Source organism: Erythrolamprus reginae, chromosome 1 (assembly GCF_031021105.1).
Source record: "Erythrolamprus reginae isolate rEryReg1 chromosome 1, rEryReg1.hap1, whole genome shotgun sequence".
Taxonomy (NCBI): Eukaryota; Metazoa; Chordata; class Lepidosauria; order Squamata; family Dipsadidae; genus Erythrolamprus; species Erythrolamprus reginae.
The window spans coordinates 23,288,113-23,303,040 of NC_091950.1; the positions used below are offsets into that span (position 1 = coordinate 23,288,113).

Below are 14,928 nucleotides of genomic sequence, written 5' to 3' on the forward strand. Positions count from 1 at the left end.
CATCACGTGGCCTGGAGCAGTGTTCCCTCTAATTTTTTGGGGGGGGTGGGCGGAAAAGTATAGTGTCTGAGCGGCAGTCCCTCCAGCACTGGGCGGCACAGAAATATTAAATAAATAAATAAACAAACAAACAAACAAATAAAAAACCCACCCTGTTTTGCCTCAAGAGAATTTCAAAATAAAATACTGTACTGTGTGTCTATAACAGTGAGCTCATAATAGGGCAACTCTATCAATATCAAAATGCCACTTAAATAGTTGAGCTAGTTTCAAACTAGATTTTGATTTTCTTTCTCTCTTCCTTACTCCCATTCTTTTTCTTTCTCTTTTCCTTCCTCTCTTTTTTCTATCTGTTTCTCTCTCTTCCTCTCTTCCTCTCTCTCTCCTTCCCTCTCACTCTTTCCCTCTCGGCTTCTGGGCAGGTTTGGAAAACTCTGAGTTGATGATGATTTTTAAGTGAGCGATTGCTCACTGCTCAGCTTAGAGGGAACTATGGCCTGGAGCAGGCCACATTTTCCGAGTTAACCTGGCCTGTGAAATGGGCACAATGTATGGCTACTTACAAAACTGCCTCAGGCCAAAAAGTTGGCTCATTAAATTTTTATTTCTTAAAGAATAAAACATTTCCCACGCTCATGGATCCTTTATAACTATTGTTTTAAATCTTTGTGAATATTTTTTGGGGGGCGGGGAGGGAATTCTTAAGCAACTGATTTTGGCTAACAAATCTTTCCCTTGTTTTTTCCCCCCAATCTCTAGTCCAGTGTTTCCCAACCTTGGCAACTTGAAGATATTTGGACTTCAACTCCCAGAATCCCCCAGCCAGCAAGCTGCACCGAGTTTTCGGAGAGGGGCGGCATACAAATCCAAATAATAAATAAATAAATAAATAAATAAATAAAGTTGAAGTCCAAATATCTCCAAGTGGCCAAGGTTGGGAAACACTACTCTAGTCTACTGTGGCCACAGATATTTGGATTCAGAATTCTGAAATAAACTGTGGAAAGAAAGAAATAGGACTGCCAGGAGTTTGATCCTGACCGGCTCAAGATTAACTCAACCTTCTATCCTTCCAAGGTCATTAAAATGGGGACCCAAATTGTTGGGGGTATATAAGTGCACTGATGTGCCTATCGTCCCCTGTCCAATTGTCTTTCCTTATCTCATATGTCATATATATTCTCTCCTTATCTATATCTATATCTATATATATTATATACAGTGGTACCTCAAGATATGAACCCCTCATCTTACGAACAACTCGTGATACGAACCCGGGATTCAGAAAAATGTTGCCTCTTCTTACGAACTTTTTTCGAGTTACGAACCGGCGTTCGGAGACTGCTGGGAAGCCGCGCGGCTGTTTTAAAAGGTGACAGCTGGCCTGGGGGGCTTCCCAGCACCCCCCCAAACCCCGAACCCGGGTTCGGGGGGGTGCTGGGAAGCCCCCCAGGCCGGCTGCGACCTTTTAAAACAACCGCGCCGCTTCCCAGCTGTTTCCTGAAGCCGAACGCCAAAGCCGAACTTCCGCGTTCGACGTTCGGAGACAGCTGGGAAGCGGCGCGGCTGTTTTAAAAGGTCGCAGCCGGCCTGGGGGGCTTCCCACCACCACCCCCCGAACCCCGAACCCGGGTTCGGGGGAGTTCTGGGAAGCCCCCCAGGCCGGCTGTCACCTTTTAAAACAGCCGCGCGGCTTCCCAGCAGTCGCCGAAAGCAGTTTTTTTGCGGGGGTTTTGTGGTTGCACGGATTAATTGACTTTACATTGTTTCCTATGGGAAACAATGTTTCGTCTTACGAACCTTTCGTCATACGAACCTCCTCCTTGCACCAATTAAGTTCGTATCATGAGGTATTACTGTATATATATATCATATATATTCTCTCCTTATCTCTTATATCATATATATTCTCTCCCTCCCATCTACTTCTCTTCTTTTTACTTTCTATCGTCATATATATTACTTAATGTCTATTCTCTTCCATATGTATTGTATATTGGACAAAGAATAAATAAAAAAATAAAAAAATATGCAGACTCCATAGATTGCTTAAAAAGGACTGTAAAGCATTGTGAAGCGGTCCAGCAATCTCACACTACTCACAAGAGCCTACAAAACTTTGGCCAGACCCATCCTTGAATACAGCTCATCTGTCTGGAACCCATACCACATCTCGGACATCAACACCCTTGAAAACGTCCAAAGATACTTCACCAGAAGAGCCCTTCACTCCTCCACTCGAAACAGAATGCCCTACGAAAATAGACTAACAATCCTGGGTCTAGAAAGCTTAGAACTACGACGCCTAAAACACGATTTAAGTATTGCCCACAAGTTCATATGCTGCAACGTCCTGCCTGTCAATGACTACTTCAGCTTCAACCGCAACAACACAAGAGCACGCAACAGATTCAAACTTAATATTAACCGCTACAAACTTGACTATAAAAAATATGACTTTAACAATCGAGTTGTCGAAGCGTGGAACTCATTACCAGACTCAATAGTGTCAACCCCTAATCCCCAACATTTCTCCCTCAGACTATCCACGATTGACCTCTCCAGGTTCCTAAGAGGTCAGTAAGGGGCGTACATGAGTGCACTAGTGTGCCTTTCGTCCCCTGTCCAATTGTCTTTCCTAATCTCATATATCATATATATTTTCTTCCTTTCATATATCTTCTCTATTTTTATATTTTTCTTTATATATATTACCTCATGTCTATTCTCTTCTATATTTATTTATTTATTTTATTTATTTATTTATTCAATTTTTATGCCGCCCTTCTCCTTAGACTCAGGACGGCTTACAACATGTTAGCAATAGCACTTTTTTAACAGAGCTAGGCTATTGCCCCCACAATCCGGGTCCTCATTTTACCCACCTCGGAAGGATGGAAGGCTGAGTCAACCTTGTATTGTGTATTGGACAAAATAAAGTCCAGATATCTTCAAGTTGCCAAGGTTGGGAAACACTGCCTTAGAAGACTCCTATGGGCTAGTCCTTCTTTGTTAACCCAGCTTGCCACAAAGGGTGACTTTTGCAGGGAACAATAAGATCTGGGTGTATCCTGGATTGATTGGTTGATTGGTTGATTGATTGATTGATTGATAGATGGATGGATGGATGAATCAAAAGCCATCCATGCCTCTAAAGGGAACTTTGAGCAGTGCACAATAAATAACAGAGCCATCATAAAGCAGATAAAAATCTAAAAGCCACAGTAACCTAACAACAAACAAACCACCTTGTTTGAATTCCAGATAGAAGCATAATTCAGAGCGCAAGAGCTACATGGCCTTACGATACCCCGCTCCGGATCTCAGCAGAGATGCAAAGGACTCAATTCAGAGAATGCACTTCACTTGTTCTGCAGCCCCCTCCAAATCCCATTCTTTCTGTTTATCGGAATTTTTTTTTACGGGATGCAATCGTCCTACATGAACGATTAACTACTGTACACATTGTCTAATGGGAGGAAATTTAATGTAAACTCCTCCGGGTTTTTATAGCAGCCACTTTTGTTACTTCAGTAAAAGAACGTTTAATAAAATAGGTATTTTCAGCACAAAAAAAAAAGGGCACCTGTATCACAAAGCTGGATAACTATTGGGTTAGCTGAAACGTGGTAGCGCTTTGCATTTGATATTGCCGGATTGCAGTCCTTTTTTGCTTTTTTGCTTTCTTTTCAAAATATTGGCCTTTCTTACAGAATAAAAAGTCAAAATGGCGGCCAGAACCGTGAGAATCAAAGCTCACTTTTTTTGTTACTTTTTTTTAATGCGCTTGCAGGACTTTAATTGCCAATTTCAGCTTTGTTTGTTTGACCATACGTTCCACACACACCTCTGTTTTACAGTCTGGTTTAAAATAAATAAACAAATAGATCTCACGGATTGTGCCTACCGTAATGTCATTTGTTTCCCCGTTAAGGCCCTTTCTCAACCACGGGCTAACTTTTAAGGAAATACATTGTTGTTTTTAAAAAGGCCTTCCGTGTTCATTCAGAAAAAATTACAGTGCTTCCTCGGGGTGATGGTGGGAAGTAAATTGTAACAAGGAACCGCTCAGAATTCAAAAGTTTTACGTTTCAAGCTGAGTTTTGAAACTGGACCAAGCATTCATTGAGTTTCGCCAAATAATTCTGCTTCTCTGCCACTCTCAATCGCTCAAGCTGGAGGCGACTGGGGTATGCCAAGAGCCTGGGAAGCCCCCCCCCCCCCCATCCTTTGCAATGGCCTAAAATGCCGCCTTTCCCAATGAAAAAAAGAAAATTACAAATGCAATCAGCTCCTTTTGCTTCCCACTTCCAATCTTCGGCCTGCCCAGAACTAAGAAGCTGCAAAGAAGCTGCAATTCACAACAAATCTAATAAATTTAAAAAAAAATTAAAAACCCATTATTAAACCAGACATACACACCAGACATACCATACATAAATTGTATAGGCCCGGGGGAGCGGGGAATGCCTCAATTCCCCCATGCCTGACGGCAGAGGTGAGTTTTAAGGAGTTTACGGAAGGCAAGGAGGGCGGGGGCAGTTCTAATCTCCGGGGGGAGCTGGTTCCAGAGAGTCGGGGGCCGCTACAGAGAAGGCTCTTCCCCTGGGACCTGCCAGACGACATTGTTTAATTTTAATCGACGGGACCCGGAGAAGGCCAACTCTGTGGGACCTAATCGGTTGAGACCCCGGTTATTTTGGGGGGGTTTCATAAGAAAGCGCTTTTCATTTGCAGCCAGGAAGGAGTTACACTGGGAGGAAGACAGAGTGCTCAATAATTAAATAAAATATATCAGGAATCGATAAGAGCGAGAGAAAGAACAGCCTGCCACGCTCCAGGGGACATAACTATAGAAAGTCCAGAGTGAGGCTGTGCCAACTCAGAATGCGCCTGCTCAAATATTTTGAACCACCACAACATCAGGCACGCCTGCTACAAAACTTACAACAGGGAAAAGAAAGGGGGAAAAAACAACCCCGCAAAACGAGGGAAGAAACTGCAATGGCAAACCAAGGCAGAGGAGCATGGCGCCCTAAGCGGCACATGGGAGCTGTAGTCCCCAAACCACCACAAAACAAAGGCCACTGATGGGAAGGAGTGTTCCAAGCCATGTACTTATTATGAACACAACTGGCTTGCTCTCCACAGCGAAAGCAAGACCCAATCTGCAGTAAAATTCACGGCTTATCTACGTCCCATGCGCGTTAATAACATTTCATTTGCCATTAATTCAAAATGCAAAGGACAGCAGCATTCTAAGCCATTGTACGGGGGATATAAAGAATATATCTGCTGAAACTTTTCCACAAGCAACGAACGGCTCCGGATTCATAGTTTAGCAAATCCGCCTGACAACTTTCTCATAAAACATACCCAGCATGAGGGTGTGAATATTTTAAGGCATGAAGGAGCAGCGCAGTTGTAGCAAATAACTGCACACACTTGGGATTGAAGAAATGGCGGGGCACACTCTCTTCCCTCCCATCTGGCTACACACCAGCACCATCTTTCACACATGCACCCCTGGCATTTTTACACACACACAAACTGAAAGAGCCTGCAAGAAAGAGAGGCCCATATGCTCAACAGCTCCAAGAAGCCTTCTCACTCTGGCAGCTGCACTCCACAGCCAGCTGCACACATTTTTACACACCTTTTTCTAGTGCAAGCACATCTCTCCCCCCCCCCCCCAAACGTTTTTGCTTTCCCCAACACTGGATGGTACCGATAGGGCCTAAGTCTAAGATGCAAAACCCCCTGGATGCATTCTCGGATCCAAACCCCTGAGAGACCCAGAACCCCATTCCCACATGTCCAAGGGGCACTCGCCTTCTTCTAACACTATAAAAAGCCTTGCACAGTTTTTGCACACATGCTTGTTTTTAATCCTTGCATTTTTCACCTAAAAGCCATCTCTACTCCCTCGCCCTTCCTAAATCTCTCTAAAAACTTGCAGAAAAGGGGTTGAAAGAAGAAGATAATGAAAGTAATAATACTACTACTGAAAGAGTAGTAGATGCTTGGAACAAACTCCCAGCAGACGTAGTTGGTAAATCCACAGTCACTGAATTTAAACATGCCTGGGATAAACATAGATCCATCCTAAGATAAAATATAGGAAACAGTATAAGGGCAGACTAGATGGACTATGAGGGCTTTTTCTGCCGTCAATCTTCTATGTTTATAATAACAATAATAGAATTCGAGACCAAGCTACAAGGAATAAATTGGAATCACTTTATAATATGTATATATATGGTATATATAAAATATGCCCCCCATTCTGGTGGAGGGGTATGAATGTTGTCTGGCGGTGGGCACAAATCACTGAGCACTTGTTGTATGTTGTGTGTGTTTTATATTTTAAAATCAATTTAAAAAAGTTATAAAAATATGTTGATAGTAATAATGATGATGATAATGATAATAATAATGATGATGATAATACTAATAATACTAATAAAAATACTAATAATACTAATACTAATACTAATAATACTAATAATACTAATACTAATACTACTACTACTACTACTACTAATAATAATAATAATAATAATAATAATAATAATAATAATAATAATAATAATAGTCCCCCCACGTCTCTGCTTAACCATCTGTCTGGCTCAAACGGCTGGCAGACCCACAGGGGGATTCCCACGTGCAACCCGGAGGAGCCACCAAACTGACACCCGCTTCCTTTCCAAACCTCCCACCCAAAGTTGCCAGCGTGGGACACGGAGAGCTAACACACACGCAGAGAGAAAGACTCGTGTGGCCCCCCAAAGCCCATCCTGGAACCCTCCACCAAGACCCACATTGGGCGGGCAAAGACCAAAAAAAGGCGCGGCGCGACTGACGCGGAGGACAGAAAAAAATAAAATAACTGTTTCGGAGTGAAAGCGGGGAGGCGCAGAAAGGGGGGGGGGAGAAAAGGAGGAGAGGAAGGAAGCTGGCGAGGGAAGAGCAGAAAGTAATTAGCAAGGATTTAAAAAAACGACCTGCCGGAAAAGGGGAAGGGAGGAAAAAATAAAATAAAATAAAGATCTGACGGCTGGCTAGTGCAGGCTATCCACCGGCGGGGCTGCAGAACACAACGCCAGCCCTGTCCTGTCCTTCCTTCTTCTCCCCGCGCGTACACACACACCCGCCGACAGTTATGCACGCACACACACACTTTCTCTCTCTCTCTCTCTCCCTCTCTCTCTCTTTGCAATGGCCAGAACCACGGCTTCTTTCTTTCTTTCAAATTAATTAGAGGGGGGGAGGAGGGAGAGTGAAGGAAAAGGAGAGAGAAGCGGATACACAAGCCACCTCGCGACCACGCAGGCATTTCTGGAAGGGGGGGGGGGTTTCACAAAAACTGCAGGGCGAAAGCAGGAAGAAAAAAAAGCCGAGGAGAAAGCGAAAGGAGTGAGACGGAGCGCGGCAAAGCGGGAAGGAAGGAAGGAGGGAGGAAAGGAAAGAGGGTGGGAGGGAAGGAAAGGAGGGAGGGGAGGGAGGAAAGAAAGGAAGGAAGAAAGGAAGGAAGAAAGGAAGGAGGAAGGAAAGAAATGAAGGAAGGAAAGAAGGAAGGAAGGAAGGAAAGGAGGGAGGAAAGGAAAGAAGGAAGGAAGGAAGGAGGCTGCGAAGGAAAAGGTTCTTTGGAATGGGCTGGGGGGGGGGGTCACAAAAAGCTTTTTAATTACCTGGGCGAGGCAGAGGGGTGAAGAATACATCTCCGAGCTCTTAGCGGAACAAACGGTGGTGGTTGGAGGAGGAGGAAGAGGGTGGCGATGATGATGGTGGCGGGGTGGGGGGGGCAGATTTGAAAAAAGCAGATCCAAGCGCAAAAGTTACTGAGTCATTTCGGCGGCGGCTGGAACAGTTTTCTTGACTCCCTCCCTCTCTCTCTTTCTCTCTCTCTCTCTCACTCTCTCTTTCCCTGGCGATGGATCAGGGCGGGCGGGGGGGGGAGGGAAGGGAGGAGACGGCGAGGGAGGGAGGGAGAGAGAGCAGAGGGTGGGACCAGAAAGGGGGGGGGAGAAGAAATGCATTAAAGAGGACCGGATTTAAAAGAGCTGGCAGAGGGAGGGGGGGGCTGTTTAAAATAAATCAATTAAGGGCGCGCGAATGGCATCGAACCGCCGGAAGAATTACGCGCGGGCATCTGCACCGAGGCAGAGAGATCCGAAGTAATAATTTTCAAATTTTCTTTTCATTGGGTGCAAAAGCAGATCGAGGCGGGAGTGTGTGAACCGGTAGGTGTCCCGCGGAGTTGGGAAGAGACTTTTAGCTTCCCGGCCGCAGTTTTTTTTTTTTTTCAAAATGGGGAGGTGGAGAAGCAATAAAAACCAACGGAATAACATTTGATTGCCCCAACTTTGGGGGGGGGGGGAGAGAAAAAGAAGTGGGGTTAGAAGATTCTCTAATTTTAAAATTATTATTATTACTATTGCTGCTCAACTAAAGAGTCCCCAAACTTTTTTCCCCTTCTCCCCAAGCGGTTGGAAATAGCCCTTCACAAGTTGTCAAAGCGCAGGGCTAAAAAAAAAATAAGTCTCTCTCTTTTGAAAAGTTTTCCTAGGAAGCCATAGGAAGAGGGAGAGAAAAGAAGAGCGGAGATCAAAAGGCCTAAAAGAGAATGTGAAATAAAACAGCAGTTTTAAAGGAGGAAGGAGACCACGCGTAAAAAAAAGGGCACAATTGCAGGCAGCCAAGGCTTCTGGGGATGGGGGGGGGCAGGAAGACTTATTGAGCCTTTACTTCCGAGTAAGCGTGTACAGATTTGGGGAGGTGAGTTTATAGAGGGAAAATCAACTAAAGTTGCTATTGGGGGGAAAAAGTTTTTTAAAAAGCCGCCGCTGAAATGTTTAGGAAGAAGAAAAGTGGAATTTTAAGTAGCAACCTGTCCGGAGGCCAGAAAAAGAGACGAGGAAGGAGGGAAAGTGAAAGGAAAGGGGGGGGGAAAGGAGGGCAAAAAAAATGCGATCCGAGGACGGGGTTGATCCCCTCTACCGTAAAAATCAAGTTCTCTTCCTTTTTTTAAATTTTGCCTACGAGGTGGGGGCGACCTCACCTTTTGTAAGATAGAAGCTAATTGTTATTTTTTTAAAGATAGCAGCAGCATGAAACTTTCACACGCGTTTTTCTACAAGCAAGACAGGCGGGCAAGGCTCTGAGTTAAAGAAATACTTTTCCATATATACTGTATATGTATATTGCAAGAATCACCACCCTTAACCCTTTTTGTCTCCCATCTGCAAACACGTGTAGACTGAAAAAGGGGGGGGCAGGCTTTTGCCCGTTTTAACATGTGTCATTCAGCGACCTCAGGGCGGGGGTGTTAAAAACTTCAAGTCCCTTGTCCCTCCCCTTCGCCAAGGGAATTACGGCACAGCTCTCCTATCTCCTGATGTGGGCAAATCAATGTTTAAAATCGTGTTGGCAATAAATAATGAGGTGCTGCCTTTCTGGACGTGTATTAAGAAGGCTAAGGATATTGGGGAGAGTAATGTGAAGTTTTTCCAGCCAGGCCTAAACCTTAAGCAACTTTCTTCACCAGTAAATTCGGTGGAAAACGCTCAGCCAGGCCGAGGGTGCAGTATTTATGGAATTTAAGGAAAAATAAGGATTTTTTTTTTTTAAAAAAGAGCAAGTTGCATTCATTGCATAGTTAGCAACTGGAAGTGGAAAAGTGTGAACGAGCGAGTATGAAGCGTGGGGTAGTATTAAAATAAAAACAGAGCCAACGCGTTTTTCTTTCTCCAAGGACTTTTCCAACTTCCTATCTTGGAACAGGTTTTTGGGCTGTCACTGCTCCAAAATACAGAATGAAAAAAAAGAGGCAATCTTAATGTAAGATCTCCAGACTCTGGAATCCTTAGCTCTGAGAAATCTAGCCCCCCTCCTTGGTCAAATGCGGCGTTTGTTGCTAGATTCAGGAGGTTTCTACGACTCCCACTTCCAAAAACGCGGCCAGGCCAAAGCGCCTGGCAGTGGAATGAATGGAGAGAGGTTGAGTTTCTCCTTTTCTCAAACCCTCTTTTCCTCCAGTTATCCAACCCTCCCCACACTGGGAAAAGGAGGAGGTTAGCCACCCTTTTGGGAGCAGCGCAACAGCGGCCTGGGGGCGACTTTACGGCGAGGTCCACCTAAAGAAAATGCCCAACTTCGGAAGCGCAAAACACTCCAGATCTATTTTTTCCCCCCCGACACATCACCAGTTTCTCCACAAAGGTGGGGTCGAGATAGAGAAGCGAATCAAAGGAAACTCCGGGGGAGAATAAGAAGAGAGGGCAGCTCTGCACGAGGTGGGTAGCAGAAGAGAAAATACTATTTAAATGTTTCCCTGGCGAAGCTGCCAGTTATGCGTCAAAAGCCGCAACTCCTCTACCGCTTCATGGCAAAGCGGCTCCAATTTAGTGGCGGTCTAAAAAAGTTTTAAGAAGTCCTGTTATTAACGTGGCCGGTACTCAACATTTGTCATCACTGGGCCGCTGGAGATTTCCCCTGCCCTCCAAAAAAGGGGGGAATTTTAAAAATGAGGTCACCAGGAAGACTAGCAAGTTGTCCCGCCAGCCAACTATGCACCCACCCACGCGCGCCTACTAGACGAAGCAAATAGCACCGCAAGGTCTCCGCGGAGTCCCTCGAGGTCTCTTTAATCTGGAATTAAGGCCACTAAAAAGCAAATGGGATTTACTTTTCAGCTCGAGAAAGCCGGGGCTCTTTTGACACGGAAAACGCGCGCGGGGGCGCGCAGAACGCACGTGGACTTCTTTAAGCGTCTTGGAGGATTTAAATAGAAAGTGAATCTGGGAAGGAGGGAGGAGGAATAATCACCAATAATTTTTACTTTTTTTTTTGAACTGTTGACTGAGTAATAAATAAGTCGGTGAATAAATGACAAGTGCGCTCAAGACTATTGGGGGCTTTTGAAAAAGGGCCCTTCTTTCACCCAAGGCAAGGACCTTCTGCCCACCGACCAAAATGGGCACGGGGTAAAAGAACAGAATAAGGATTGGCCTAGTGACCTCAAGAGGAAGCGGTTGCCTAGGTCTGGGTTTCTATCTTGGTAAAGGGGAAGGATAGTCTCCCATGAAAAAAGGGGGTAAAAAAATAAACCCCTGCACGCAGAAGCCCGACTATTTATTTATTTATTTTATTATTATTATTTATTAATTAGACTTTTATGCCCCTTTTAGGACTAGGCACAGTTGGCGCTTTCAGACGTTCTTTCTACACCTGCTAATCTTCCAAGTGGTTCCAAAAGCTCTTTTGTCACGAGGCAAGGTATTGGAGAGACCCCAAAGCACCTTCTCAGGTCGAGCCACAGTCGCTAATATGCAGGCAACGCCTCCCTGGCTAAGGCGAGAGTCCACATATGTAACCACAAGTCTGAATGGTTGTCCGAGGCAGGTCAACTTCTTCAAAGCCAGTTCACCTTTGTGTGGTTCCAGGCTGGTAACCTTGATCTACCGGCATATAGTGGCCACGTTTGGGAGCCGCAATCTGTGCGGCGCCTCAATGGGGAACTGACTTGTGCCAAGTTAGTTCACTTTCTTTCCTTCCTTCCTTCCTTCCTTCCTCTTTCCCTCCCTTCCCTTTTCTTCCTTCCTTTCTTCTTTTTCTCTTTCCTATTTTTTCTTTCTCTCTCTCCTGGCATCTCGGAATTTTTACTCCCACTCGGCCAACACACATACACCCTCCAGAAAAGCCCATTCCACTCTTTGGCTTAAAAAAAACAACAACAGAAATTCCGTCTCTCCTGGTTGACAGTATTTTCGCTCGGTTTGAGTCAAGGTTAACAGGAAAGCACCGTCGCTCCTGCCGCCCGGCAAAGTCTGAGGGAAATTGTACAGTTACCTGACGTGTGTATGTGAGAGAGAAACAGCCTCGGGTTTAAGTGAGGCCAGGCCAGGCCGCGCAGAGGCCCTGAGGCGCCAACTGGGGACCCAAGAAAGCAGAACTTCTCTCTTGAAAGTTACGCGTGAGGATATTCAGACGAACGCCGGACACGGCGTCTCCCCAATTGCTCTGGAGCTAGAATCTCTTTTCGTTAAAAAAAAAATCCCTAGGGCAAGATTCCTGGCGCAGAAGGAGAAGGGCCAATTCCGGACCTATTCATATTTATTTGGGCGTAATTCCCAGTGACTGTACTCGGGATCGATTCCACCCCTTCCCAAGGCGGAGGAGATCCACGCGTTCATTAACTGGAAACAACCCCGGGCGAGAGAGAAAAGGCGGGCGATCTTCACTTTTAAGGAAAGAATGACACGAGGTCGCCTTACACCAGCCCGTCCCTTTCCGTTCCCTAATCCTCTTTAGCCCTTTTTGAACGGGCGATCCCAAACACCTTTTTACCCGGGGAGAAAGCGCCGCTGACTTTCACTTCTGAGTTTTAAGGATCGCCCTGAGGCCTCCTTCTCCCCATTTTTTTTTTTTTTTTTGCACGGGGACCCACGCACGCCCACACAATCCACTAGAGATCCGTGCAAGGAAACGCCACCCTGCTTTGCTTTTGACGCAGCAATAAGTCGGCCTCGGCCAAAAAGAGGCGCCCGCTTGGCTCCGCGTGGAGGCTCTCCTGGTCTACAGCTGGGGAAGGATGGGGGGACGCGGGACCCGCAACGCGCACAATACCACCCCCCAACTAACATTTAAGGCTGGGACGGTGAGGGGGTGGGTGGATAGATGGATAGATAGATAGATAGATAGATAGATAGATAGATAGATAGATAGATAGATAGATAGATAGACAGACAGACAGACAGACAGACAGACAGACAGACAGACAGACAGACAGACAGACAGACAGACAGACAGATAGATGGTAGATAGATACATAAGATAGATAGACAGGCAGACAGATACCGATCCGCCTACATATATATACATATGGAGGTGAATTCTGATGGTGTGCGTGTGCAGGAAAAGGCCGAAGAGCAAGAAGTGGGAGGAGAGTGGGGGATGCCCGCTGCCGCAAAAGCTGCAGCCAAAGCGGCCTATGTACTCGCCGGGCGCCCGCCTTTCCTCCCCCACCCTCTCCTTGTTCAGCCGGTGCTCGGCAGCGGCACCTCGCCGCTTCTGCTGACGAGGCGGCCTGCCTCCTCCTGCCGCAGGGCCCAGCTCGCTTTCGCCCTGCGAGGTAGCGAATTTTGACGCGCCAAGGGCTGAGGCGGGGCCAGGAGAGCCCGCTCTGTGGAGAGGGGAGTTCCACGCTCGGCCTTTCCTTTCCTGAGCCGGGGGGGTTGGGCGGGGGGGACGGGAAGGCCGGCCCGAGGGCGGGTCGCTTTCGGAGGCGGCTCGTGTGTGTGGCGCAAGAGAAGGCCGGAGGGAAAGGCAGCCGCCGGAGCGGCCTTGGCGTTGCACAGCCGCGGTGGCTTCTTCCCTCCCCGCTGGGCGTCATTTTCAAGTTCAGCTCCGCTCCACTCGCCCGCCTTTCCTTCTCCGCCCCCCTCGCCAGAGAGCGGCCATTTTCCGCTACCTCGAGCCTGGGCCGAGCTGGCTGCCACCGTGAGCGAGCGAGCGAGCGAGTGTGCCATACTTTCGCCCCCCCCCCCCGCCTCCTTGCACAGATATTACGCATTTCCCACCCACCCCTCTCCAATTCCATGCGTAAAAATTCCATGCGTAAAAGCGCACCGGAGAGGGGAGAGCTCTCCAGACACTCCGCAGACGCGGCTCGCCTCGGGTCTCCGCTTCTCAAATCTCTCGTTTCACCCCCTTCCCCTCCTCGCCTCCCCCCCCCCCCCCCGGCATTAAACTGTGACACTAGCAGCACTTTGCGGCAATCGTGAGTGGGGGAGTAGGACGGGGAGAGACAGGTCTTTCCCCTGGAAGAGGCGCAATGGTTAAAGAAGTGCACCGAATTGTCGGCGCACTCTTGTAAGAGAGGGACGGGGGGTCCCTTCATCCCCCCCTTCCTCACCCTACTGGCGGTACAACTACTACCACCACACACACACACACACACACACACACAGCCGCTTTACAGACATATACACACACAGAGAGCTTTACAGATCTCTGTTCTTTCCTCCGAATTCCCCTCTCTTTGCCCCCATCCACCTGCCGCCGACCGACTTTCTCCTTCCGCCGCCCTCCCTAAGAGAAGCCCATCAACTTCACTGGGCGCCCCCCCGCCCCGAAAGCAAAGACCCAAAGATTTGGAAAGTGGAGTGCGAAACTTACCATCACCCAAACGAAATTGGTCAGGGCGGAGGAGCGGATGGATGCCAAACGGAAGCCAAGCTGGGGGCAAAGAAGAAGTGGGCGCTTGTTTTTTTTAAGGTCCCACCAAGTTGGTTTTTTTAAAAAAATTATATATATATATATATAGGGGGTCAAAATAGTGCAATCTTCCGTCCTTTTTCAGCGTTTGATCGTCTCTGGCGCTTGCAGCAGCGGGATTAGCATCTTAAGGGCAGGCAGGCAGGCTTGTGTTTTGGTCCCAGCTGGCGCCGGTCCCCCCCCCCCATGGAAAGGGGGCTAAAAAGGGTGGGGGCTTCGATGTCCTTTTTTGTGTGCGCCCCCCCCCTCTTTATCTTCAGTTGTGGTGGGGGGAATCACTGCGAGGATTAAAGTCTTCGCGGGCTGGTGGATGCTTGTATAAACTCTTAAGAGCAAAGCACATTCAGAGGTCTTAAGAAGGAAGTGGGGGTAGCTGGTGAAACGGGGCAAGAGTAATGATGGGGGGGGGTGAGAGAGAGAGAGACCTCACTTTTCCTGGGACGCCCCACCCTCCAAAAAAAATATTTAAAAAAAAATCTCTTCTTTTGCTGCCCGGTGCAGAGAGGAAACCAAGCTATCAAAGAAGGGGTTGATGAAGGTTTGATCAGCACCACAATCTCTGCAAAGAATATACCGGCGGGTGGGGGGGGGGAATGAAAAGTGAGGGGGGGGGTAGAGGACACCCTCACATCTCCCCCCTCCCGCTCCGGG

General features: G+C 47.2%; 1 protein-coding gene and 1 long non-coding RNA gene across 6 annotated transcripts in view; one reads left to right on the forward strand and one right to left on the reverse strand.

The window, feature by feature from the left end:
• NFIC (nuclear factor I C) overlaps positions 1 to 14,707 on the reverse strand; it is a 246,219-nt gene extending 231,512 nt beyond the window's left edge. For 3 of the 4 annotated variants that reach the window (XM_070747096.1, XM_070747080.1, XM_070747114.1), the window contains exon 1: positions 7,692 to 7,935. In XM_070747096.1, the coding sequence (XP_070603197.1) occupies positions 7,692 to 7,721 (30 nt within the window). In that variant the 5' untranslated portion in view covers positions 7,722 to 7,935. Of the gene's footprint in view, positions 1 to 7,691; positions 7,936 to 14,178 lie in introns of those variants that run through there. The other variant, XM_070747089.1, reaches the window with a different exon arrangement.
• LOC139164683 (uncharacterized) lies at positions 8,066 to 11,281 on the forward strand. 2 transcript variants are annotated; one of them, XR_011558678.1, is made up of 3 exons: positions 8,093 to 8,243; positions 10,039 to 10,295; positions 11,190 to 11,281. It is a non-coding gene; the product is annotated as an uncharacterized lncRNA (long non-coding RNA). The 2 variants fall into 2 exon arrangements; XR_011558677.1 differs by lacking the exon at positions 11,190 to 11,281 and having other exon boundaries at positions 8,066 to 8,243; positions 10,039 to 11,120.
• Positions 14,708 to 14,928: the final 221 nt, after the last annotated feature.